This window comes from Amblyomma mixtum, chromosome 1 (assembly GCF_055824585.1).
Source record: "Amblyomma mixtum isolate Tamu chromosome 1, ASM5582458v1, whole genome shotgun sequence".
NCBI lineage: Eukaryota > Metazoa > Arthropoda > Arachnida > Ixodida > Ixodidae > Amblyomma > Amblyomma mixtum.
Genome location: NC_143012.1, coordinates 289617222 through 289643187, shown reverse-complemented (window position 1 = coordinate 289643187; position 25966 = coordinate 289617222). Strand labels below are relative to the sequence as shown.

Sequence of the window (25966 nt, the reverse complement as noted above, 5' to 3'; positions counted from 1 at the left end):
CGACTGCTCTGCAGCGAGTATAACTTTCCGCTTGAAGGCAGCACTATAATGGCACCGCCTGTTTGGTGCCATGGTGTTGGTGATAAAAACCACGCACGAAAACTTCACTGCTGCGAATGTGCTCACGCCACCGCACGAGAACAGAACAAGGCCAAAATGGCAGCCAGTGCTCATGTGTGCTTTGATCAGTATCGGCTACGGATAGCAACGGCTACAGTGCTGTCTTTCGTTGGCGTTTTGTGGGGGCGCCACCTGCGTGCTACATTTATTCGTATTTTACGAATACGAAACCTCGAAACGAAATCCTCGAATCTAAGCCGACATAAGAGTTCTACATCTCGTTTTTTTGAAAAAACTATCGGCCTAGATTCGAATAAATACGGTATATTGTTTTCCTCTAGGCTGTTAATGCCCATGAGACATTTTCAACTTTAGTGCAACAGAATTTGTTCTTTTGTAAAAATTGATTGTTGCTTTCATGTTGAAGCTAGAAATATGTAATGTAAAATAGAAACACTGCAGTGACTCATGCTTTTCTCTTCTTGCTTAGCAATAACATTGTGTGGTACATGAGGTGAATATCAGTATGTGACCTCACCTGCATTGGGTTACAGGCACAGTGCCTAGCTTAATTGATTTATTAATTTTCTGATTAAGAGAATGTGTTTGTACTGGTTTGTCATTAGGCTGTGATGCCTACTGTGAGAAGCATTACCTGTGTTACCTGTACATGTTAGGATCATATTAGATTGTTAGAACGATTGTTGCATTTATGCTGACACTGAAAAAAAAAATGTTGAATTTATGGCACAATTGATTTTAAAATAACGGTGTAATTACTTATCAGCAACCTCCCATGTGTAGCTTTGTGGCTACAAAGGAAAGCTGTGCAGTTTTCGCAGTTGAAGGAGGGGAAAAAGTGGCTGGGAGTAATCAGCAACTTTTTTTTAAATTTAGCCCACCTCGGGGGATTCCTCTAAACTTATGCGACAGTTGATCTCAGTTTCCGGTGTGCATTTTATATGAGTGTGTTTCTTTTCAAGTGTGCTGCTTGGGCAGATTCACTGGAGCAGCCGCATGTGTTCTGCTTTGTGTGTGTGTGTGCACAGATCACAACTACATCAAGGATGTGCTCTTGGTGCTGTCGCTGGTGATAGCCATTGGTGGCTGCTGGTTTGCCTACGTGCAGCACAACTACTCCCAGCTGCACCTGAAGAAGATGATGAAGGACATGGACAGCCTGCAGAGGGCCGAGGAGCAGCTCTCCGAGCTACAGAGGGAGTGAGTGCCAGATCTGCTCCTTGAAAGAGGAGCACCACTCGGAAAGAGCTGGTAGCCTCTAATTTCGCAAATGCCGAATACTTCTGAATCTCATTCCTCGTATCAGCCGTCGAACTTCACATCAAAACTGATGTCTGAGCATCTCCCAGGCCTGTCCATGTCTTCCAAGCTTGCTTCAAGTTACCGTCAAAGCAACATCTTTTTATTGTGCACTGTGTGCATTGTGGCCATCTCATGTCAGTGTCTTGGTGTAATTTTTCAGTGTTTGCCAAGTCAGTTCGACTGAAATTTATTATGAAATGCTGCATCACGCATAGTCTTAACATGGTAGCTAACACCTGTCCTAGCAAAACACATCCAGTTTGGCAGACTTATCAGTTATTGTCACGCACTGATTAGTGTGCCCAGGTGTTTTGAACTGTGCGGGTTAAGCTAGAAGGGTGAATACAAATAACTACTCCGCGGTGGTAGCATTTGCTACAGCGCTGTTCTAAAGGCTATGTGCTCTCAACATGGTAGAGCTACCACAGAGAGGAAGTATGTGATGCCCACTCTTGTTTAGAGAGAGAAATTGTTGGTTGTTGTTGTCCTTACGCAGAAGTCATCTGAGCACTATAACTCGCAAATTGGTTGGTTATTTTTTTACTCAGTTTAACAGTGCTACCAGGGATCTTCTGAATAAGTAGTGTGGAAAGAAATGTCACTTTTTGAACCGACAAAATCTAGTTGCTACCATCAGTTCAGCACATTGAGCTGCACAAGAAATGCACAGATTTGTTTTGTCTTTTATTGTTTGCACTGTATTGCTTGATCATCTGTGCGTGGCTTGTGTATTACAAGACAAAACGTGCATTTTCCCAGTTCTGCACAATTTTGTCCAGCATCAATTGACCATGTGTGTATGCATCAGCAACCCCTCTGTACTCTGTAGTAAGAAATATAGCAGGGAAGGTTGGCATAAAGAGCACATGTGGTGTCTGCTGTGGCAAAAAATTATGAAGTCATGAAAAAAAAAAAATAAAGCCCTGATAATTTTTTGTCTACACTTTTAAGGCCTGAGATATCATCCCTAATTCACTAAATGTAGCCACATTGTTGGTATCACAGCAACTAGTGACATCTCGTTCACTGCTAAAGTATCACAAGTGATGCAATGCTTTCAAAAAGTGCGTTTCAGTCTTGCATTTTTTTGTCGAAAGTATTATTTTGTTATCCTCTACCGCAGCTGTTATTTAGCCTCAAATTTTCTGTCGTAAAAATATTGGGAGAGCATCCTCTTATGCCACCAACTTTGTTTTTCGCAGCGATGTGGGAGCATTACTTGCCCATGGCCGGGCAGGACTTTACGCTGCAACAACTTCGTATTCAGTGTGAACTGTTTTACATGCTGATTTGGTTCAAAAGTTTCATTGTTCTACTTTTTTTTTTTCTTCTTGTAGGTTGGACAAGGCCAAAATGGAACAAGAAACGGCAGTCATACTGAAGCAGAGACTTGAAGACGAAATTCTTGCTGCCAAGGTGGGAGATACTGTTTATCAAGCACTGTACCAGTACTTAGCAGAGTGCCTTATACTTAAGTTGCTCTTAGCCAGTTGTTCATGTTGGTGCCACCTTCTCTGTTTAATTGTTTGTTGTTAGCTGCATTACTTCAAAAAGGTGAGTTGCATGGGTTTTCAACTACTGAGACGCCTTTAGCTTTTGTTACGGAGACAACGGACACAATTTGAAGTACATTGGACTCAAGGGCGAGTAAGTGAGAGATTTCTGTTTTTGAAAAAAGCGACAAAGACTACATGTCTTGAAAAGTTCTGTGCAGCATTGTTTTTTGACAGCTTTGTCAGCATGGAAGTTTGTTCCAACACCTGCACACAGTTCCACATCTCGTGATTGGCATGCATTTCCTGGTTGTGAAAGTGCGTTTTGAATTTTACCTGTGTCCTGTCTGCATCTTTTTCTGACTAGCATGAATGCAATAAAGAGTATGCAAAAACACTGCCCCCTCAGAAAATGCCGAGACTCGGATAATAGTGACTGGCCGTATAGTGATAGTCAGCGATAAGCAGTTAATGTGGTTTGTTCCAAAATTGCTGTGGGCAGTGGAAAGGTGGGGTTTGAGGCACGCACGGATTCAGGTGCTTGGGCAACTGCAAAAGCACTACTTTGAGGGTTCCGAAAGTACTACTTTGAGCGTGAGGGTTCCGTGGAACCCAGTTCAGGAACCCCACCTGCTCTGACCTGCTGGGCTGCAGGTGAGCGTAGCAATGCTCCCACCCTCTGATCTCTCTCTCTCTCTCTCTCTCTGTGCAGCAAGAGCGCGAGTTGTGGAGCTCGGCCGACCCTGAGCAGACGCGGACCGTGGTCGAGTGCCTGCAGGAGGAAGTGCGCACGCTGCGCGAGCAGCTGTCCACCGCGCAGTCTGCCCTCAGCTCGGCTGTGCGGTCGGGGGGTGCGGGCGCCTGGCTGCCCCCACCATCCCTGCAGCACTGGCTGCAGCTGACGCACGAGCTGGAGCAGCGGCACTACAATGCCAAGAAAGCAGCAGCCGAGAAGCAGCTGCTGGCCGCCAAGGAAGGGGTAGGTTCTGCCTGGGTTGCATTCTGCAGGGCTTGATAGGCTGGTCTGCTTTAATGAAACATTTCTTGGGTTTCATTTCATTTCATTTCAATCTGTTACCTGTTCTTTCGGAGTATCACACGAGGGGTGGGATTATCTGGAGATTATTATTATTATTATTATTTGATTATGATGATTTGCATCTGAGAAGTTGCAGTCATCGCAAATGTCAGTGGGCAGATGATGGCAGCAACAAAGTGAGGAGGTCCATTCCAGATGATAGGTGTTTTGGGGGGAAAATGAGGCAGCAAACATAGCAGTTCTATTAAGTTTGAAATTGCTGAGTGCCGTTCTGAATCTATGTTCCGCGCATTGCTATCGGATGTATGAGTGCACAGCTGACTTCTTTTTTTTTGTACTTTCTTGTCATGCCTTGTTGTTTCTTCATATTCATTCATTTTGTACTTGCTGTGTCATGCCTTGTTGTATTGCTTTTTCTTCCTTTTTTTCTTTTTTCTGGCCTATTCTTCTGTTATGTATCCTCACCCCACTGCAATAATGCCTATGGGCGCTGCAGATATTTCCAATAAATAAGTAAATAAGTGGTCAAGCAATGCGAAAAGGAGCGTACTGCAGTGGGATATGCATGGCCGGGGGGTTATGTATGCGGGATGGTTGTGCGAACTGTGTAATACCTTATGAAACAGGCAAAAGCATGCAATGCGATGAGTGCCAAGGTTCAGAAGTTCGGATTGAAGCTTTAATGCTGTTATTCAGATATACAAAGAGCAGTCAGAACGAATTAATCTTGCAGCAGGATTCTGTAAATCTTTAAGTGCATTAGATAAGTTTGATGTAGGTGCCAGAATTCCAGCCTCGAACTGATAAGTTATTTATGTGTTCGTAATTTTCGCATGCCGTGGTGCATGTTGTCGGTGACTTTTCAGAAATCCAAGAGGTCTGTGTGCAGAGTACAGCTTGCATTTTCTAGAGGTCATGGAAAATGCCAGAGATGCATACTAGCAATATGCAAGCAACACAAACTTCCCGGCCCTTGTTGGTTTTTTCCTTTCTTTTTTTTTTTTAAGCCTCTTTAACAGGATGACTATTTCATATTGCACTAGAATGCATAACAGGGAGCTGCATTCATGAGCCAACTTGACAGCAGTATTATTTTGAGTCAGTCAGTTTTACTGCCATCATTAACTATGCTCAGAGAAAGAAGGTAGGTGGGGAAAAAAATGTCAAGCTGCGGCTTAACAGGAGTTCGTCATGACTCTCAAGAAAAGTGATAGGCTGCATTACTTGGGTCGTCGTGAGGAAGATAAGAGATGTAGACGTGGGCACTAAAATGTAGCAAGATCTTTCAGATATGGCAGTTTTTTGAAAACCAACTTAACAATGTTGAAATATATGTGCCGTGGCTGCTAGGATGTGGCCAGCAGGTGTGGTCACGTCTTGACGATAAGTTTATGTCACTGGTTAGAAGGTGTCGTCCATAAAGGGGATTTGCCACTTCATCCTTGAGTTGTATCTGGCTGTATTTGGGGCTGATGTGAGCGTTCCAAAGGCCATGGTTCCAGATGCCAAATGAGCCATTGAACCCTCTGAGCTCATGAACCCCAACCACGCCACAGCGTAACCATCATTATTCTTGAAAGAACAGCCCATCATCTCAGGAGTGCAAAATTTTACGATCGGGCCGTATTGACAGGCTTTCATTGTTGTGCATTTCCTCGGTTACCTTTGCCAATAGAGGTCTTTTTTTGTGTGTGTGTGTGTGTGTATTTGTGTATGCTGTGCTTAGTAATGTTCTATGCTTTGTGCTTTGCATTCTTCATCACAGTGCGAAAAGCTTCGCAAGAAACGTGGGAGCTTCATGGGGTCATTTCGTATCGCACATGGTAGTTCCATCGACGACATCGACAACCGAATCCTTCAGGCCAAGTAAGACTAGTGAAATCATCTTTTATTTTTTTCCAGAACTGTGCCTAGACTACACATGCATTCACTGCAGCATGCGAGCAACGTCCGAGTGGGAACTGTTTTTTGTGCGCAGGGCTGCGCTGTCGGAGGTGACGAAAGACCTGCAGGAGCGACTGCAGCGTTGGAAGCAGATAGAGCGGCTCTGTGGCTTCTCCATTGTGAACAACCCCGGGGTGGGGTCCCTGGAGAGCATGCTGCGAGGTTCTCTCCTCAATGGCAGTGCCGCCTCCTCTCTGCCCCACTCCTATTCTGTCGGTGTGTTTGGCACTTATTGTGGCACTCTCAGAAAGGGTTCGTGCACCCCCCACCCCTTGGAAAGTCTCTGCTTCGCTTCTGTCCTCTTTTGTCGACGCTGTGACAGTGGCCATTCTGCATGGGGGCACTGGTGGTGCATACAATTAAGTGTTGAAGTCCAGAATATCTGTTGCTGTTGAAATTTAGTCACCGGAATGGATGGTGTTGCGTTTGTAGTGATGAAAAAGCTGTGTCGGGGTCCAGACACTGCTTCTTCTTGTCGCAAGTTGTCACTGTCCTTAACCCCCTGGAGGGACTCAGATGGGCCAAGCTCGTCATAAGCCCCTGCTGTCATTTCTTGCTCCCAATGAGTTCAGCTTGTGGTATGTTTTCTGGCAGTGTGTGTCCGGTTTAAGGCAAATAGGGCTTGTCCAAAGCATCTTTTCCGTCCGCCAACAAATGGTAGTGGGTACTAAATGACAGTTTTGACATCATTTTCTGAAAAAAAAAAAAAAAAAGTTCCCGTTTGGGGGGGACTGAAGGGCCACTAAAAACAAATTGAATTTGAGCTTGTATTTCTAAATTACAGCATTCTATTGACTGACACACTACTTTCACTGAAATCAGAACTATTTTGAGCTAGAAAATCCAGAGAAATGAAAAATGGGTGACGCCATTACCGGCCTATTTCACAAGTAAACTGCAGCACATTAACAGTCTTATAGACATAGAATTAATTTTTACCTTGAAAAAAAAAGTTGATGGAGTTGGCCTATGTATCCCTTTAATATTCTGTTACATAAAAAACAGCAAGCTTCTGTTGGAGGAGAATGTACCGTAAATTCCTGTATGCAGCCTGTGGGCTGCACAAGTTGGAATGTTAAAAATTTGGGCTTTTTGGAGTTTCTTTAGGTGCAGGCTGTATAACATCTTCTTTTTTGCCGCCATGGTGGCTCAATGGTTATGGCACTCAGCTGCTGACCCGAAAGATTCGGGTTCGATCCCTGTCGCGGCGGTTGCATTTCTATGGAGGCAAAATGCTAGAGGCCCATATGCGATGTCAGTGCACATTAAAGAACCCCATGTGGTCGAAATTTCGGAGCCCTTCACTTTGGCGTCCCTTATAGCCCGAGTTGCTTTGGGACGTTAAACCTCCATAAACTATAAGCCATCTTCTTTTTCAATATGGCCTAATGATAGCATAAAATACCCAACAAGATTCTGTGTACCAGGCTGGGACAGTGAATGTACCATATGTGGACTATGTTTAGCTCTGCAGACAGGACACTGAGTGCACACTGTATGCCAGAAATTATTGTACTTCTTTTCATTTCTCAGTATAGCCTGAGAAATCAGGTGGACTGAGCACAGTATGAGCATGCTTTTATAAGCACCCAAAGAAAGCGAACGTTTAAAGACACAGTTGTAACCCAAGTGAACAGCATGCTCTTTAACTGAATAGCTGCTTGCATTTGTAACACCAGTATGACTTGCTAATGGCAAGTGCTCATAGGCCATTGCAAAACCTCAATGTCAGACTCTCAGCCATAGAATAGTAGTTAAGGTGGCGAATCATCGTACTTTATGTAATGCTTGAGCAGTCAGCGGTAGTGCTGATGCAGTTAGCTATGTTGTGCTTTCTTTAGATGCTGCACAATCCTTGTAAGGGGTACATTGGTAACGATGCTTTTCAGTGCAGAGCACATGCTGTCTGTTTCTCTTTGTGTGTGTGTGTGTGTGTGTGTGTGTGTGTGTGTGTGTGTGTGTGTGTGTGTGTGTGTGTGTGTGTGTGTGTGCGTGCGTGTGCGTGCGTGCGTGTGTTCTTAAAACTGAACCTGAAATTCTTTATGAAGTTAGCACTAAAATTGCAGCATATGTGTGAGAACATGGTTTGATTAACATACGTCAGATAGAATTATATGCGATACACAGCAGCCTCTCGGGGCTGTGAATAGCTTACAAACGCACGAGAAACCATAACTGCAAAGGAAATTGCTTCAAGTAACATGCGTTTATTGAGGGAATGTGCAGGCAGTTTGGGCTAGTATTTGGGAGTGCATTTAGTGCTAGAGACAAGAGTTTGGGCTGCTTGTTCATTTTCAGCAGGAGGGTTCAGCACAGTTTGCATTGTTGCAGGGTTGTTGAATAGCAAACTTGATCTGCATTCTCTTGATGCAAAGCTGCCTTTAAAAGTGTTCCCTGCTACTTTAATTCTGCTTGGCTGAAAGCTGGCCCTTCTTTCAGGCAAGAAAATGAACCGTTCAGGCAGTGAGGGCACTTTGGCCGAAGAAGAGTCACCCTATGGGATCAGCGCTGGTGAGTCTCCACCGATGCCACAGACTTGAATGCTTCAAAGGCTCTGCGCTAAACAGGGTTCAGAAGATGTACACAAGTTTTGATCTAAAAGTGGCAGTCTGTTCTGAAATACCATTAACTGCACTTGTTTTTATCAAATTGAAAGCGGAGTTACAAATGCTACTGGAGTTGAGTTCTTTAAGCCTTTTAATTTGAGGCAAGTCATGTTTCTTTTATTGGGTATTCGCATTATATGCTGTTGATAGATTATCTGTCTGGCCATGACTTTGTAGGTGACATGTTTGCTTATCAGGAACTGTAAGGCTATCCTTTGCATCCCTGCTTGTCTCAAAGGGCTGCTCTCTCTTTGACTCTGTTGTTGCTTTGCATCTTGTGCTGCTGTTGCTAACATCACTCATTTCCTGTTTTGTGGCGCACTAATTGGCTTGCAGAAGTGTGCCCTTCTGCATCCTCTTGCTTTCTCCTGTTTCATGAGCTGCGCTCTAATTGCCTCTTTTCTCCTTGCTTCCCCTCCCTCCTTCTGGATTCCGGCGACCAAATAGTGCAGCAACTTGTGCACAATTCGGCCGCTCTCTTTCTCGCCTCTGTGCCGCCAGCTTGCGACTTTGGCGAGTGCACGCGGGCCGCGGCCATAGCCGCAGGCTTCCCTCCTTTTCGCGTGGTGCCTCTTAACAGCACTAACCTTGCTCAGTCGGCTGCTGCTGCCACCACTGCTAGTGCCAGTGCGCCCCCTTCCATGGCCTGCCACAATGGTGAGTGCCTCCTCCACTCCTTTTTTTCTCCCCACAGCTCTCTGCCTGCTGGTTTTATTCCTTTTTGCCTGCCTTGCACTCAGTCATTTGGATACTCTGGAATGGAATATCTAGCTACTAGAGAAGCCGCATAGATGTGTAATCTAGAGGGGGGTGCCCAAGTCATCAACCAAGCTGCTGCGGTGGCTCAGTGGTTATGTCGCTTGGCTGCTAACCCAAGAGGTGCGGGTTTGTTCCCGGCCGTTGCAGTCACCTTACGATGGAGGCGAAAGGCTAGAGGCTCGTGTATTATGTGATGTCAGTGCATGTTAAAGAACCCCAGGTGGTCGAAATTTCCGGAGCTCCTCACTACGGCGTCCCTCAAAGCGTAAGTCACTTTGGGACGTTAAACCCTCATAAACCAAACCAAATCAAGTCTTCAACCAAGTCTTCAAGAAGAAACATGCGCCGCTTAAAAAGCCTCTAAATGTAAAAGACAGCCAAGAAGAGGGAAGTGAGCAAACAGTAGAGAAATGAGGTGTAGTTCTGTAAGTCTTGAATCCAGTTTACCCTCCTTTTTGTTCTTGCTTGGATAGACAGCTTCTTGGTCTAAAGTGTCTAAAGTAGTGTTTTGGGCATGTGCAGTTTTTATTGTTCTCTGAAAAAATGGAAATATGGGCGGTACTGTCAGAACTCTACTAACCACTGCGGAGTGGTGTCGTACGATGTGAGAAGACGTGCTAGTTGGCTCTAAAAAATAAAGGAAGAGTGAGCGCAGACTTGATGATTGCTATGTTGTCATCTCTGCATGCTGTATGCAATGAGAACCGAGGCCTTATCACTTGCCGCAGGCCTTGCGAAGCCTCTTTGTTGGTGCCTCTTGGTTGTCATATGCAAGTCTTCTTTTCAGCGGATCAGGATGGCAGGTTTTTAGCAATGCACTGCTTCATGGCTTGTGAGTGGAAAAACCTTCACGTCATATTAAGGCTAAGCCGTGGTACTATCATCTTTGAATACAAATTTATTATCATTTATGATGCTTAGTTACCTTTAGTGCCTTCAAACTGTTTTAATGGGGTTTTTTGTTCAAAACTGTTGTATAAGCTGCGTGATAAAGTTCCCCTGCATATGACACTTTGCATTACGATATATGTGCAAGGAAGGTGCGTTCGAAGGTAACCACTTTGGTTTTAGTGCGTGAAGAAGCCCAGAAATACAGTTTTGGTTCGTGAAGAAGCCCAGAAACACTTCAAGAACATGACAGGAACATGCAGGCCAAATGTAGTCTTAATGCGCAGTGGAGGACTCGGCAGCCTCGCTCCAAAATTCGCTTTCCATTTCCTGCATCTAATTGAGACCCATGCCTTTGACTCCACTTGTGTGGTGTCATTTTTGCTGCCACCACCTTCAGCATCATGAACAGCGGGTGCAACGACTAGAGCTGCAAAAAGAAAGCAGGCCTAGCGAATGCAATGAGTTGTGCCACTAAGCTGACAGTAATTGCCTCGCACATGTGAGCAGAAGAGAAGAAAATATAGACACATCTCTGGAAAAAGCACAGTGTGAGTGCCTTGCAATGCTGGCATTTACGCATAACTTCCGGTGCATAAGAAATAACAAAGAGGACAGGGAAAGCCTCACGGACACTAAGGGGCAATTTTCAATCGATGGTAAGTCTGCTGACACAAAGCAGTTTGTAAAAATTTTTGGTTTAGACAGTTCCACACACACGGTATTCCTTCATACTCGAAAGGTTTTGCAGGTTTGACAACAGGTTTGCAGGTTTTTTGGGGCCCTTTTAGCACATGCCTGTTGTAATGTGTCTGTCATTTCTTTGCAGGCTCAGTCTCAAGTGTTGCATCGCTGTTGAGCTTGCGATGCCCTGAGCGTCCTAGCACTCTGCCCCTTGGTGCCACGACCAAGTCCAATGGGGCCTCCTCCCCAAGGTTGGCCCTACTGGATGAAACCGACGACGATGCGGAAGAATTCACGGACTCCTCTCCGCCAACTGCACTAGCGGGGGGAACATCGGGGCCCGGTGCCGTATCGTTCGTGGTCGGGGACAGCAGGTTAGCACTGATGTTTAGAAGGTAACTTCACAGCTGTCCGCATTTCCTTGGGAACTGTATCTCTCGTTATTAGTTGACCCTCAGCACCAAGTGAGCATAATGTTGTAACCCCTTAGCAGTTCATAACCAGCTGAACTTTTTATGAGCTGTTTGTTCTGTGCCGAGGCATTTATTTGTAGGAAGGTTTATTTTGCATCTATTGTTGTAATTTTATTGTGGAATAAAAAAATTGGCGGTCTAAAGCTTCAAGTAGCCACTACGTTGCATGGACAGGGACAGTCCCCTGCTTTATAAAATAAAGTTGGAAAGCTAAGGGGTTAATGCTGATGCATGCTTGAGTGAATGAAATGATGCACTTCTGCTGAAAGAAAAGCTTAATCCTTGTGATTTTTTTTTTCTATTTATTCTTAAAGTGTGGGCTTTTAAAAGAAGCCAATGGAAACCAAGGAAAGCATATGGGACTGTTTTCTTAATGGTGGTTGGTATTGACTAAGGTTTGATCCCACTCTGATCAGTGCCACCATTAAAAAATAAAAACAAAAATTTCACTGTTCTTAATTTCGCCGCCGTGGTGGCTCAGTGGTTATGGTGCTCGGCTGCTGACCCGAAAGACGCGGGTTCGATCTCGGCCGCGGCAGTTGAATTTCGATGGAGGTGAAATTCTAAAGGCCCGTGTACTGTGCAATGTCAGTGCACATTAGCCCTACAGCCATGCAGTCGAAATTTCCAGAGCCCTTCACTACGGCGTCTCTCATAGCCTGAGTCGCTTTGGGACGTTAAACCCCATAAACCTCTTTCTCAATTTCAATGGCTCTTTGGCTTTTTTGATATGCGTATTTTAAAAAGATTGTCCCCCTGCTCCGAAGTAGTACGGACCGTGATACTGCTGTTATATCCTGTCACATTGGCAACTTCGGAGTCTGTTGAGCCAACGGCCATCGAAATTTTTTAGGGCGCTTTTATTTGTCATTGAGAAATGTACATGTGATCTTAGAGATGATGCCAGGTGTAGAAAACTTGGTAAGTTACAACCAGGGAAAACACTAGGAGTAAGGTAGCAAGTAAACCAAAGGGTGCATATTAGCAAAAGTGCTATTTTTAATTTAAAGTTGTTTGGAAACCAAACTATATATATGAACACCTCTCCATGGTGTATTCTCTTGAGTGCTAGTTCTGCTTAGGATGTAATTGCATGAAATATTCAACTTATCTTCCAATAACTCTCACGCGTTGGTTGCCTACTGATGACATAGGGGCTTATCACGAATGCCTCAGTTTTAGTCACATTTCAGTGAAGGCGAAATGTAAAAAAGCTCATGTAATCACGTTTAAGTGCATGTCAAGAACCCCAAGGGGTCTCTATTACCTGAAGCCATCTGCTGCGGTGTTTCTTGCAGCCCATGATGCAGCAAAGTGCGCATGTAGAAGTCAATTAAGCATTGGTGCTTACAATTAGACAAGTGTCCAGCCATCGTGCTTAAGGCCCCTAGTTTCCCACAATAGAAAAATGTAAATTCTATGAATTGAGAACAAAGAATGTGCGATACTTCGCTAGAATCCTCCCACACTTTAACAAATGTGGCCTTTCTCGCAGCCAAACTCTGGCACAGCAGTGGTTGCCATGCGGCCGCTTCTTATCTGGCTGCTTTATGTTTTGTTCAGCGTAGTTGTCTGCTCGTTCTCCACTTTTTTGCCGTTCCCTACTCCTCACGGAGCTTTCACTGCTCTCTCATTTTTACCAACGGCCTGTACCGTTTCCTTTTCATATTTGTAGCAACTATTTCACACCAGTACATGCTGCGAATTTCACTTCGATGGCCCAAGGTCATTGAGAAGTTCTCTTTTCCCCACAGCTCAATAGCCTGGTGGGTGAGCTAGCTGTGGGCATCTCAAACAGGGGCAAAAAAACTTTTCCCTATATATTCCTAGCTTGGTGCTTACTGAAGCACATGATTTAGGGAAAAAAATGTGCGTTATATTCGTGAAAGTATGGCAATACTGCTTTTAACAAGCACCACTATCCTCACTCCTGGTGCTTCATACAAATGTGTCAGTGCGCATTGCTGCCAGAGCTGCTATGCTTGATACGTTGGCTTGCTTGAACAGAGGAGGTGCAAGCATATCTAGTCATTAGCATAACATTTTTACCGTATTTTACCTTTCAGGTGATTAAATTAGTTACATTTTTATCATTATATTATTCCTACCAGTGTCCACAAACACATCATCACAAAAAAAGAATGTGGCTGCTAGCACACAGTCCGGTGAAAAATGCTGAACTCCGCGATTTTTTGTGGAATCGAGGAAAGCTAGAGGCCTTAATCATGCTAGTCTTGTACATTTAAAGACAGGAAATGGCGGCAAGTTGGGCTTTCTGATTTGGGCATTCTAAGCGAATAAGCTGCAAAGTGTGTGTGTATCACAGGAAAGCTTGCGATTTACACCCTTCAGCAGCATGCTTAGCCAGCATTACCTATTCATGTCCCTGGATGGGAACCATTGAATCAGCTGCAGCGAGTTTTACTGCTTGTATGACGGACCAGTACACTGGTGCTACAGATCAAACTGCCACCCATGCCTTTCTTGGCAGCCCATCAGAACCGCCACAGCTGACACGGCCCAAAAGCAGCCATCTGCTGAACAAGGCCGCCAGTGCAGACGACGCACCACCTCGCCGGATCCTGACGTCTACTGAGCTCATGGTCCAGACCGAGCCGTCTTCGCCGACCACCTCAGAAAGCACCACCGCTTCCGAGCCACTCCTGCTTCCGCGACCGCCGCTCACATCCGCGTCTTCCATAGAGCGACGCAAAAAAGCGGGCAACATTCTGGTGGCCGCACTGAAAGGCAACTTCTCTGGCGCTGTCGTCGATGAGGAAAACTCGACAGACTCAAACTCAACAGCTGACGACGACAGCTTAAAAGAAAAGAAGAAGACGAAGGCATCGTCTATCTTCCAGCCACTCAAGAAGAAAAAGCCGAAGGCGTCGTGACTGCGTGAGGAAAAAACTGACACTGTTCCTTGTATTCCCACCTCGGCATACTCCCAGTGGGTAGTTTAGCTGCCGAGTAGTGTCGGCAATGATCCGCCTGTATTTCCATTCGTTTCTTTTTTTTTTTTTGCCCAACTTTGCCGGTGTGTTGCTGAGCACGTAGTGTTCAGCACGATTTCCTGTGGCTCTGCTTTGTTTCTGTCTCACCTGTAGGTTCATTGCAGGGCAACACAGCTTTGTTTATGTCCAAGCTGTTGTTGTGTTGTGCAAAAGCAGGCCATGAAGATCTGCAGAGTTGTAAGGGAGACAATCCCTGTGCTTGCAACTGTGCATCATTAATGCAGTTCAAAAGTACCTTGTTTCATTTTTCTTCGTGCTTTAATCAGCATGTGCTGTGCAAAGCACAGTGGGAGTGAATGAAAGTTGTCATGTTTTTGGCCTCTTTTATTGTCAGCCATGGTTCTTTATTACTGTGCGACTACACACAGCCCTATGTCTGTCCCATGTTTTGATTCCCTTCCCATGTGCCTTCTTTTTTTCTTTCATTGTTTTGAGAGACACTTGCCGATATTTTATACATCTGCATTTCTTGAAGGCACAGATTATTATATATATATACATATACTTTTTTTGCAACAGTCTCTTGGCAACAAAGATGCGACTGGCACGTGAAGTACTGTATTTTTCTAACTTATATTTTTTGATATGGCATGTGAACTATATTGTTTGTGCTAGAAGCCATTATCTGAAGGTGTTGGCATGCACATTTTAGAGTTTTTGTTCCTTTTTTTTTTTTGCACTTTGTTTGGTAAAGTGTCGGTGCAGTGATTTGGACATACAGTTTACGATTGATAGAATTGGCTTTTTCTTGGTGTTCTTTGTTGTACATCTTTGATTTAGTAAGCACTTGCACTGTGACTGAATAAGCAAATTGAATGCTCTTTCTTGAGTAGACCATTTTGAACTTTTGATTTGTGAGCATTTTTCTATCAGGAATTTTTTGTGAACGCCTTTTTATGCAAGAATTATTTTGCTGTTTTTTGTGTGCTTCTTTTGCTGGCGTTGCATGATTTTTTTGTTTTAAGTTGACATCCGGGCTTTTTTGCCTCTCTATAAGCCAAGTGCACCTTATGTTGGCCACTTTTTTCAAGTCAAGCTTGCTAAGAGTATCTGTGGGATTAGGCGATTCACTGCCCTTGAGAAATAAAGTATCTGAGCTGGAATGCTGGCACGAAAATAATGGCTGTCCTCTGCATGTACAGTTACGCTACGGCACTGACTCCCTGATGTATTCTGAATGCAAGGACTTGTGATAGCTGTTGAATCAAAGCAGTTTTTGCCGCCAGAAACTAATCCTTTTCTCAAGAGTCCAGTGAGGTTAACTTTGAGGTCATCATGCTCAGCCGTTAAGTTTAACTGCTTCAAAATTTAGCAGTGTTATTGCATGTTAACTATGTATCTATGACATGCTTTGGTTGTTACTAAAGTAGCCACGTATGTAAAACTGGGTGTTAACCCTATAACCACATATACAAGCGTAAAGCTCTACCATCTCTTACATAAAACTTGATGAGTTATGACTGAATAGGAAAAAGTAGCATCTCTATTAGTGCTTGCTAAAGGGAATGTAAGACCAATGTGTGCAAGTTGCCCAATTTCTAAAGGATTTGTGTTGTTGTTGTCCATGAAGATAACCAGCATGTTCTGTGTTGTATGCATGTTTTGGTACAGTTCCATTGTTTAGAATTTTTTTCGTTGGAGAGTTTTATTTTCTGCGATTTTGAATGTTGTCGGTCTGCCATGATCCGTAATTGTTCGTGTGTAACCTGCGATGTGAATGAGTTGGCTGTGTTGCTTCCACTCTGTCCCCTTGCTTCAAGCCATTTAAATGGACGCTATGCTTTAGACTTGGAGGATGAGCATTGCACTTGGTGTGGTGCCGGATGCACTGCTTCACGATCTGTGATATCGGCTGAGGGATCTCTTGCTGGGAGCTTTGTGTCATACATACGCAATACAGGATGGATGTCGCCATTCATGCAATCTTGAACCGTAATTGTGCTCATTGCTCCTCTGGGAAGGGTATTACTAGAACTGTTGTGCATGTTGCTTCAAGCAAGCCAGGAGCTCCTCGGGAGCATTCGTTTTCTTTTGCTTTTGTCACCCAACTTAAATCTGCATTTCGGCCATGCACATATAGGTTCTGCAGTTTTTTAAGGGCAACTGCACCACTTTTTCAGAATTCTGCATTATTCCAGGATGTAGGCTGCCGGTAAAGTGTTTTTTTTTTTTTTGAGCTAGCATCTGAAATGGTGACGTAATCAACTATTAAATTTCAGGCTTGCAGAGAAGCTTGATACAACGTCACTGGCACTAAGATTTCAAATTTATGCTGCCGTCTACCACACCCTTCCAAGCTTTGTTTTGTGCTCCCAAACAACTCTCAGTGGGCTTTGCCTTCGGTGATGTTGGTTTTCTTCCTTCAAAGCAAGCGTTTATGCGTCGAAAATGTACCTGTATCTTAAATGACGTCATCGTACACTCCCCACTTGGAGCTGTGGAGAAGCCTGAAGGCTGTACGGATTTTAATCTGCGATTACGTGACCATTTAAAATGCTAGCCCCAAAGGACTCTGCATGCTTTACCTGCAAGTTTCACATATTCGACCCGTTCAAGCTCGTTGAATTCTAAAACCTGTGCAGTTGTCCTTTAAGTGCATTACGCGGCAGAAAAAGAATGCCCGGTCAGAGGCACAGTTTTTGTTACCCTTTGCATTTATTTGACCTTGGCATTTAAGGGCATGCCGATGAAAGAGGGCTGAAAATGTTGGAAACTTCGCTGCAAGATAGGGCACAATAGGTGTTGTGCAGCCGTGTCTTGTGGCAGAGCGCATACAAGATCTGCTGATTTGAATTTGTGTTTTAACCTTTGTTGTTAACCAGTTAGATTTGTAAAGTTCTTAAATTGTCAACACCCTTGTAACAAATGTCTGACATGCAGTTAATTGATGCAGTCTTCTTTTTTGAAAGCTGTACATGGGATAGCTTTGCTCAGCAGGTGAAGTGAAGGCTGCGGGCATCTTGCCGCCTCACCACCGCGTCTGCATTTTGTTTGAACAGTGCACCAATATAATATTGCTTGGCACTGGGTGCCTTTACTTCTATGGGGTGCCAACAGCTACCTAACAGGCAGGAGTGACCCAACAGACGTTGAGAAGCGACGATTAGGTGGTTCTGAAGTATGCATGTCTCTTAAGCATAGCCTACTGCTCACACTTGGCAACAGGTCCTGAACAAAACAAACACCCGATCAATTTTCGCTTCTCCAGTGGGCCAGGAGATTCTGCATAAGTATTGTGTTGCACACAAAGGTGAAGACCTGTACCATCTGTATTAATTAACCTGCAATATGTTTGCTATGCCAATCATGGTCTTGCTGAGTAATGTTGCCCCTTTACAGCTGAAGCCTTTGGCCTTCTATTTGGTGTGTGAACTCTGCCTAGCATAGAGCTTGTTTGGAATGGCTGTTGTTGCAGCCAGCTTCTGCAGAGCAATTACAGGGTGAGGGTAAAGTTTAGTAAACTTTTATCTTCGTTTACACGGTGTGCTGTTTTGTCACTGAATACAAAATGGCTGATGGAATAAGCGATGTGCTGCTGCGAAATAAAGTCAATCCTTTGTCTTTTCATTGGTGGCATTATTCATGCAATGGAGGTTTAGCATGCGTTGCAATGACACCGGAGTTCTGTCACTGTGCAGGATTAAAAAGCAAGCTGAAAAAAAAAAATGCAAAGTGCGTCACTGGTAACCAGTTCTGGGTTTTGTTGCAAAATAAAAGAAGGTACCAATGTCTGAAAGGTGTGACAGCTCTGCTGTAGTCTGATACAACTCAAAAACGGAGCCGCTTTTCCCTGTCAAAGGGCCCCAGGACCCCCTTCCAGCCAGTGGTGTCGGCTGATTCTTGCGAACCTGCTAGTGTGACAGTACAGGGAAGGGGCTACCCCCACCATGGAAGGAGGGGACTATCCCCTTTCATCCACCACTCCCTGCACTGTCGCGCTAGCAGGCTTGTGAAAATCTGCACACGTCATTGGCTGGAGGGTGGTCCGTTGATGGGGGGAAAACCCGCTTTGTTCTTGAGTTGTATTCGACTACAGCTGCCTCTACTTTTAGCTACATTACGGCAGGTTTTCGCCTCTTCGCCGTCGTCGCACTTTGAGCCGTGGCAATACCTCTAGGAGGTATTGGCCGTGGCCGCACTGTGACGTCACACCACGGCCCTCGATCCTCCAGCAACTCGGCTCGTCATTGTCTCGTCGCGATCGCCGCGCGGCTACCGTTCCTGCCGTTGTTGGTAATTATCGAGGGGCTTTAGTTGGTGGGCGCTCACCGCGCCCTCTGTGTGACGTCACACCACGGGCGTCAATTTTCCGGCAACTCGGCTACAGTTCACTGTAGCCGAGTTGCCGAGAACCCGGAACGGCGTGTCGTCTGCTACGGAAGTGACGTATGCAGTAGAGCGAGCCAATGAGCAGTGGCCTAGCATATGATGCAGGGGTTCTCAAACTTTCTTGCTTGGAGGAACCCCAAAAGCCTTCACTAATGGTGTCTTCGGCTGACGGCACTCGTGGAGTTTTCTACGCACTCGTGCGGTGCCCCACGTTCGGCTGGATGCCACTCGTGCAGTGCCGTACATTCGGGTAGGACGAGCACGACACGCGTGCGCGCCACCGCGCCACCGTGGAGACCGACGGTGGAGCGCGGTGCAATCCCGTCGTGCAGCGCGCGCTAGCAGACGACGCTGTTCACGCTCGTTGGTTGAGGCAGCATCGACGAAGAGTGGGCACATTTTAAAGAAATGTTGAATATTATAGCAGCTGCAGTACATTTATTCGCGCTGCAATCACGCAGCCGCCGGCCGGCGAGCCGTGTGCCTTCCATTATGAGGAAATTAAAGGTTTGTCAATATTTTTAGTCTTGCAAGTTCTGCCTTAGCTCTTGCAGTGAACGGCATATCCTGTTCATCCGGCATGCCTGCACTTTATAACATCGTACTTTTTGCCAACGTATGCGCAGGTTAAAGGATGTCATTAAGAATCACCCGCTGACATTTTCGGAAGTTACTCTAGCTGAAGCTCTAAAGGCGTATGCATCGAAACCGGCGAGCATAAACGCCTTGGTGTGGGGTCTTACAAACCTGCGCTCCCATAATTAATCGCAGTATCTCACGAGCAGGCTCGTGGGTCCCGCGTTTCCCGCCGATTCTATCAACGCCTGTTACAAGCGCGGTACTGCACTGTTCTGAAGAGGCTGTTGCGAATTGCACAAACTGCGCTCGTTGGCGTCGGTCGCTCGTAGGAATAGCCTCTGAGATTATCGCGGGTCTTGGAGGCCTCGGTTTACAGACGGCAGAAAGAGCAACGGCGCTCTGCGAGTTTTCGCACGTTCGGCTGATGTGCAAGGAAACGTGCCACTCGTGTAGTGTTTGACTTCCTGCGCACCGGCACGGAGGCCGTGCGTGTCAGCCGAAGACACCATAAGTTCCAAAGAACCCCCCCCCCCCCCCCCCCCCGCTTTCACAAGGCCGATTCACACGACGGACCGTTCGCCCGCGGCCCGCGCACTACGTGTGCATACGTCAGCACTTTGAGGGGCGCGCTGTCGGCCGCCATCCATCCATGCATCCAGCGCGCCTCTCAAAGTGCTGACGTATGCACACGTAGTGCGCGGACCGCGGGCGAACGGTCCGTCGTGTGAATCGGCCTTCATTTTTGCAAAGGGAAAGTTGCAGAGGCTAAATGTTTATTGCACAGATTAATACAAATACTAATGTGATGGGTGGTACTGCTTCCCTTTTAAGAGCAAGTCAAAGCGTGGCTCAGTAGCACTCAGAGCCAGTCTCATATCAGCTGCCGGGTCAGGGCCGGTGAGGGTTCTCGCGGAACAGAAGACAGCCCGCGGAACCCCTGTGTTCCGCGGAACCCAGTTTGAGAACCCCTGTTAGAGGGTGGCAGTGCTACCGCAGTTGGTGCAGGTGGGATCTATGAGGCGTGGTTTTGTTGCGACTGTAACACGGTGTAACTGTAATAAGGATGAAAAGGAAATTGCACGGGCCTGCTTACTGGCTCGAGCCGAGCCACAACCGCTGCCACATGCAGATAAAAGAGAGTTGTAATATATGAGAGGAAAGAGTAAAAGAACCGCGCGACAATCGCGTCCGCCGAAGCGACAACAACGGTTGTAACAGGTACCCCCTCCCCAACTAATTCTCGCTCCCTTTCATAGTTCGCTCTCTCTTCATTCTCATTCCTATTTTACTCACTCAGAGGTTCTGATAGAAGTTCTAATAAGTTGTAAGTTGCGGTATGCCTGCTATGTTAAAGCACGCCGCTTCACGAATATTGCCCATCAAGAATTTTGTAGCGAAAGCTACATTGGCCACGAACTTGCGATTTCGCTGTTTTTAATGCGCTTTGTAGAAGCTGAGTTACCCGTAGACAAAATTTCAATTTCAGCGTCTTCGCGCTTTTCCCTCTCCTCTAGTCTCTTTTTGCACGCTGAAAGGCCGGCTTCCAATAACAGCGCGGTGGGTCAGGAAGCTCCGCCTCCGGTGGGGAGGAGCTTTCTTACCCTCCGGAGCTACACGGCTTATTGGTCGCGGCCATGGAAGATGCCTGACGACTGAAAGAATCTAACCAATAGCCACCTCTCAACTTAATTGTATACGCAGGTGCGAGCGACGGAGGAATGTGCCAGCATGAAAAAGTCGCCGGTAAGGGCACGTCAACTTTCGCTTGTGATTGTGGGTTCTGTGCTGCGCATAGAAGTGTATTATGTCTCGGTTTTCATGACAATGTGCTCTCCTCGGAGGGTGTTTCAGAGCCCCTATTCCTTTAATAATAATAATAATAATAAACTTATTTAGCATTCTTGGTAGGTGGCTCAGGCATGCAGGATGCTAAAGGCAATACTGTCCAAACCACGTAAGCATGCCGACACTGACCTAGAGCCCTCGGCTACGGAACTCGAGTACCCGGGTTCGAACCCGGCCGCGTTTCAAGCGAGACGAAACGCAAAAGGCGCCCATGTGCTGTGCGTCGTGTGTGCACGTGAAATATTACTGCGCCTTTCATTTCCTGAAAAAACATTTTTATTGCGAAAGCACTTAGCTCGTCGCGTGGTCCGTGGCCCGTGGACCCCTCTCTCCTCGAGGAGCTGCCGCCGCGCCTAACAGATGGTGTGACGTCAGCCTCTCCGACGCGTGACGTCAGCTTGCTCTCTCCACCGCAGATAGGAGGAGGAGGAAATTCACATGACGTCATCCGCAAGGGGCGCTAGCGGCCGGCGCCGCATTCGCCATGTTGGTGGTTGCGCGCGCGGCCGCCGCAGCCAGCCGCAGCGTTAAATAGCCGGTGATGGGTGAAATGTGAGAGTATTTCGCGTCTCGCCATAGATAAATTACTGTCCGGCCCGTAACACCGCGTTACTGAGAGGGTGTTCCGGGAACTGCGCGAAGCAGAAAAGAGCGGCAACGCTCAAAAGATTCCACTTTGTGAAAAGGTCGGCCCGTAAGAGAGCGCAGGCGCCGGCGCAGTGTGAGACGTAGAGGACTGCTGCCGAGCGTTGAATTCACCGGTATCGAGGCCCACCTTGTGCACGGCTTAGGTTTGCTGGCAGGCCAAGGAATTAAAGCATACAAACCTATGAGTGGGTGCAATTACTTGGCAAGCGGGGGAGTCCAAGAAGCGTGCATAGGGTGCCGACGTCCGCGGTGCCGGCGGCCGAAGTGCCGTTTTTGAAGAGGTGAGTAATTCGAAGGGTCTGTTCACTTAGCTGTAGCTTAACTTGTCATCTGTATCTGCTGAAAGTGACATGCTACTACTGAATCTAGCTGAATGGCTGCACACTGCGTTGCTGCGAAAGCGCTAGACGTCTTGTGCATACGAAGCAGCGCTACGTAAAACTGCAAAACATTCTCACTGTGTCTGCCGTTCGTGCTGCGAGCGCATCGCAGTATTTGTTTGACCGTTCTGTCGCGTAAATAAGGCAGTTATGACGCTTTGCCTTTTTGCTGAAAGACCGTCTGAGAAGCGTCAGCAGTTCGCGGAGGCGCTTGAATTATCAATTTCTGCGGCGGCAGTTTTGGAATTTCGGTTAATAATCGTGCTGTTTATCCACGAAGTGCCCTGCATGACTAGCTGACAGTTATCAACTGATATTAAAGGCTGCAAGTCGTGTACATTTTTGCGTGCAGCGCAGCCAGCCAGTTTTGCTGCCGAGTTGAGGCAGCTCGGTTATATCACGGCGCAGAAGAATTCTGCTGCAAACTTCATGCACAATATACGCGCTCCACAAAGATAAGTGGTCGCTTATTCAACAACGTACAAATATGTTACGGATCACTAACAGTTCAGGCCGGGTACCTCACGGCGCAGGCGCACCGTGACACTGCGCGAGCTCGTCTGAAACGACCCCAAACATGGCGCGCTTGCCGCGACGACGCTCGCTCCGTCTGGTAGCGCGGCCTCAGTGAATACCCCCTATTTACAGTGAGAGGTCGATGGGGCGAGCCGGAAGGGCCCGCCCCTTACAAACACTAGAAGGGATCCCTAGTCCGGGATCCCTGTAGCTTCCGCAGCGGCCCGGGCTCTAGATACCAATGCCTGTTGGGCATGGAGTTCGGAGCAGCCGCGCAGGGCAGCTTCCCAGCCCTCTCGACTGGGGTGGAGGTGGGGTGGGTAGGCAGGATTGGAAGGGCATGCCCACACCATGTGGTAGGTGTTCGGAAACTCCTCCTCACAGTGTGGGCACGCGCCCGAGAAAGAAGAATTGAAGTGCTTAAGTACTGCCGGGCACAGTACAGTATTGGTATAGAGGCGGAGAATTAAGCCAGCGCTCCTCCACCCTGGTGAGGCCTTTACAGGGAGGTGGATAGAGACCATGAAAGTTTTCATAAAGAGAGGTGATCTCTGTAAAGGTGATGGCCGGATTGAAATTGAATTCCGGATCAGGCTGCGGATGAGGCGACGCCCGGTGAGTAAACGCGCGGGCGGCAGCGTACGTCGGCTGCCTCGTTTACCCTCAGATTTGAAAGGGTGTGCGCTAAAAAAGACGTACACAGGAAAAAGATAGAGACGACAGGAAAGAAGCGCGTCGTCTTTCCTGTCGTCTCTATCTTTTTCCTGTGTACGTCTTTTTTAGCGCACACCCTTTCAAATATGAATATGTACCAACTAGCCCGTCAAAAAGCTTTACTAGTTTACCCTCAGGACCCGCATGAGCCGGAGCCCACACGATGGTACGATGGGTCGGAAACCCCGAGTATTCGCATGCGTGGAGAATTTTGAAAGCACGGTCTGGAATATACCCTTGCTCAATATTGCGGCAGGCGCCCCTGGAGTCCGTGATTCGGGACTCTGGATCTGCGGCGGCCAGTGCAATGGCGATCTCTTCCGCAAATGTAATGTTTGGGGCACGGAAAGTAAGGTCCTGAACTGTAGTGTTTTGGTGGATTACGGCCGCCGTGTACCAATTAACCCCCATGGTGTGGGCCGGCCGCATCTACATAGAAGACACCTGGCTTATGGCCATATTGTTGAGAGATAGTCCGCCCGCGCGAGACGGCGACCATCATGGGGTCGCACCTGCAGTGGAGTGCAAAGCTAGGCTTCAGGGATGCGGACCCGTTCTTCTGTCTGTGTAGCGTAGGATATGTGTAAGCGGGTCAGAAGGCGGCTCCCCGCAGGTGTTTTGCTCAGGCGCAAGAATTGATTGTTAAGATGAGCTTCTCGTAACTCCCCAAAGGTGATGGTCATCCGGGCCCCAGACCGAGGAGACGCTTGTTGGACGTCGTTATGGGGAGGTCGAGCGCTCTCTTATAAATCTTGCGGAGAACTACTTCTAAGGCATCCTCATCGCATTTGCGTAGGTGGAGGTGAGCCGAAAATAAAATCCGGCAAAGATGCCCTGCGGCTGGCAGGAGGAGCGAGCCGGTCGAGCCGCGCTCCTCGAGGAGCACTGTATTGCTTTCGCAGACAACCAGGTTTAACCAGAGCTAAACTACACCAATTTTTTCTTGTTCTGTCCACCGAGTGACTTTTTTTAACTCCCTCCTTTATCCATTCCTTCATGGCGCGGTTCGTGTTTTCCCACTGCGTCTTTCCTTCATGACCATTTTATTATTTACTTACATGTGCCGACACCCGTGAAAATCTTTTTGTAACTAGTTCTTTGCAGCGGTAACTGGTAACGAACCAAGCTGTAAGTGGAAACATTTAGGGAGGAGAGGAAGGACGAAGGGACAGGTAGTGATCGAATTCATTGAAAAATTGGTTTTTGAGGAAAGGAAATGGAGCAGTAAAGTGTCTCACATATCCCGGTGCACATCGGAACCGCTCCGCAAAGCAAGGGAGGAAGTTGGTAGAGAAAGAAACCATTTGGCCATACTTATAATTGGTGATCGTCTACATAAGCCATTTGATATTGCCCTAAAACTACGACACATAAGAGAACACAGAGCACAGGACGAGCTCACTTTCTAATTTGGCGAACGAGGGAATGGTGTGGTGGTGAAAAACTTTATTTTGGTGAAAAAGAATGCGGCCTATAGAGTTATTGTATATGCTACCAAATGCTATCTTTGGTAGCATATTTAATTAATAGTAACTCGGCGACACCTGTTGATACCGAAGGTAACTGTATCCCGTAGAAGAGGCGCTGGCGCTGCATATGCATCCTAATCGGCTGATACACAACACTGCCGCAGCATCTATAAACGTTGTGGCAGCGCGTGCTTGCTACCTGCTATTCGTAGTTGACTGACTGCTGATAGCTGGTTCTTTTCTCTATGGCTGGTGCTTTAGCGTGGGCTTGTTGAGACGTGTACTGCGACTGTGAAAATTATGTCAATTCATGCGATTCGTGTCACCGCGACGGTTTACCTATGACGATCGGTGAGTGAACGGACGGACTTGTTTCCGTTACCACGCGTAGCGGTGGTCATTGCGCCACTGTGTGAAAGCGCGCCTGGTGAAAGTGGTCAGCTGCCTTAGCGGCCGCAACATTTTTGAACGCTGACTGGCCAAGCGATTAACCGAGTGTGTTGACAACTGCGCTGTGTACGGCGTCGGTGGGGTGTGGTGCACTGCGTGATGTAAAATATCACTTTCCCTTGCGTTTGGCGCCTTTTTGTGTTGTGAATCTTGCTTATTTGGAACTGTCCTTGACCCCTTTTCACCAGGGCGCTTCAGTAACCTCCGAAGTGCAGTGCCCATTGTGTAGCTCCAACAAAGGCAGGTTCACTTGGGTTCATAGTGGATTCGTGAACCGTTCAGACCGCGGCGAGGTAAATGTGTGTGTATTGCACATATGTGCGGTAGAAAAAACGTCGTTGTGGACATCAGCAGAACAAAAACATGTGCGCATATTTCTGCGAAACCATTCACTGCGTCAACTGCAGGCGTGTTCATCTGTGTCTGTTTCATTTGTGCGCCTAAAATGTTGCTGAGTTAAGGAACCTGAGGCTCGAAACTGGAAAACACGCACATGCTCGCATGACATTTACAGCCCCGTAACCCCGCTTCAGATAGTACTATCGAACAATATTATCTGATTCAATTTGTATACATAGTTTTCACCGACATTACAGCGGCCGCCGTGTCTGGGTCCCGAAAGCGCAGCGAAAACCTCGGCGTTTTATTAATATCAAAGTGGCTGGACTCTACATAGTGACAATTCACCGGCGTTTTCTGGTGTAGTACTTGTGCTGCCATGCCTGTTATTTCAGTAGAATCTTGCATTGTTGT

The 25966-nt window shown here is 46.8% G+C and overlaps 2 protein-coding genes across 10 annotated transcripts in view; both read left to right on the top strand.

Annotated features, from left to right (window-relative positions):
• Stim (stromal interaction molecule) overlaps positions 1–17850 on the top strand; it is a 31965-nt gene extending 14115 nt beyond the window's left edge. Inside the window, exons 6-14 of one of the 8 annotated variants that reach the window (XM_089566353.1) lie at positions 1110–1281; positions 2721–2799; positions 3589–3855; positions 5681–5781; positions 5894–6075; positions 8299–8370; positions 8913–9122; positions 10942–11191; positions 13761–17850. In XM_089566353.1, coding sequence (XP_089422479.1) covers positions 1110–1281; positions 2721–2799; positions 3589–3855; positions 5681–5781; positions 5894–6075; positions 8299–8370; positions 8913–9122; positions 10942–11191; positions 13761–14163 — 1736 coding nt within the window. In that variant the 3' untranslated portion in view covers positions 14164–17850. Of the gene's footprint in view, positions 1–1109; positions 1282–2720; positions 2800–3588; positions 3856–5680; positions 5782–5893; positions 6112–8298; positions 8371–8912; positions 9123–10941; positions 11192–13760 lie in introns of all 8 variants that reach the window. The other 7 variants (XM_089566352.1, XM_089566351.1, XM_089566359.1 and 4 more) reach the window with 7 other exon arrangements.
• A 7099-nt stretch (positions 17851–24949) lies between these two features.
• The window catches only part of LOC149371996 (apoptotic protease-activating factor 1-like), a 79550-nt gene continuing 78533 nt past the window's right edge, over positions 24950–25966 (top strand). For both annotated transcript variants that reach the window (XM_089566349.1, XM_089566350.1), the window contains exon 1: positions 24950–25114. In XM_089566349.1, coding sequence (XP_089422475.1) covers positions 25105–25114 — 10 coding nt within the window. In that variant the 5' untranslated portion in view covers positions 24950–25104. The remainder of the gene's footprint in view (positions 25115–25966) is intronic.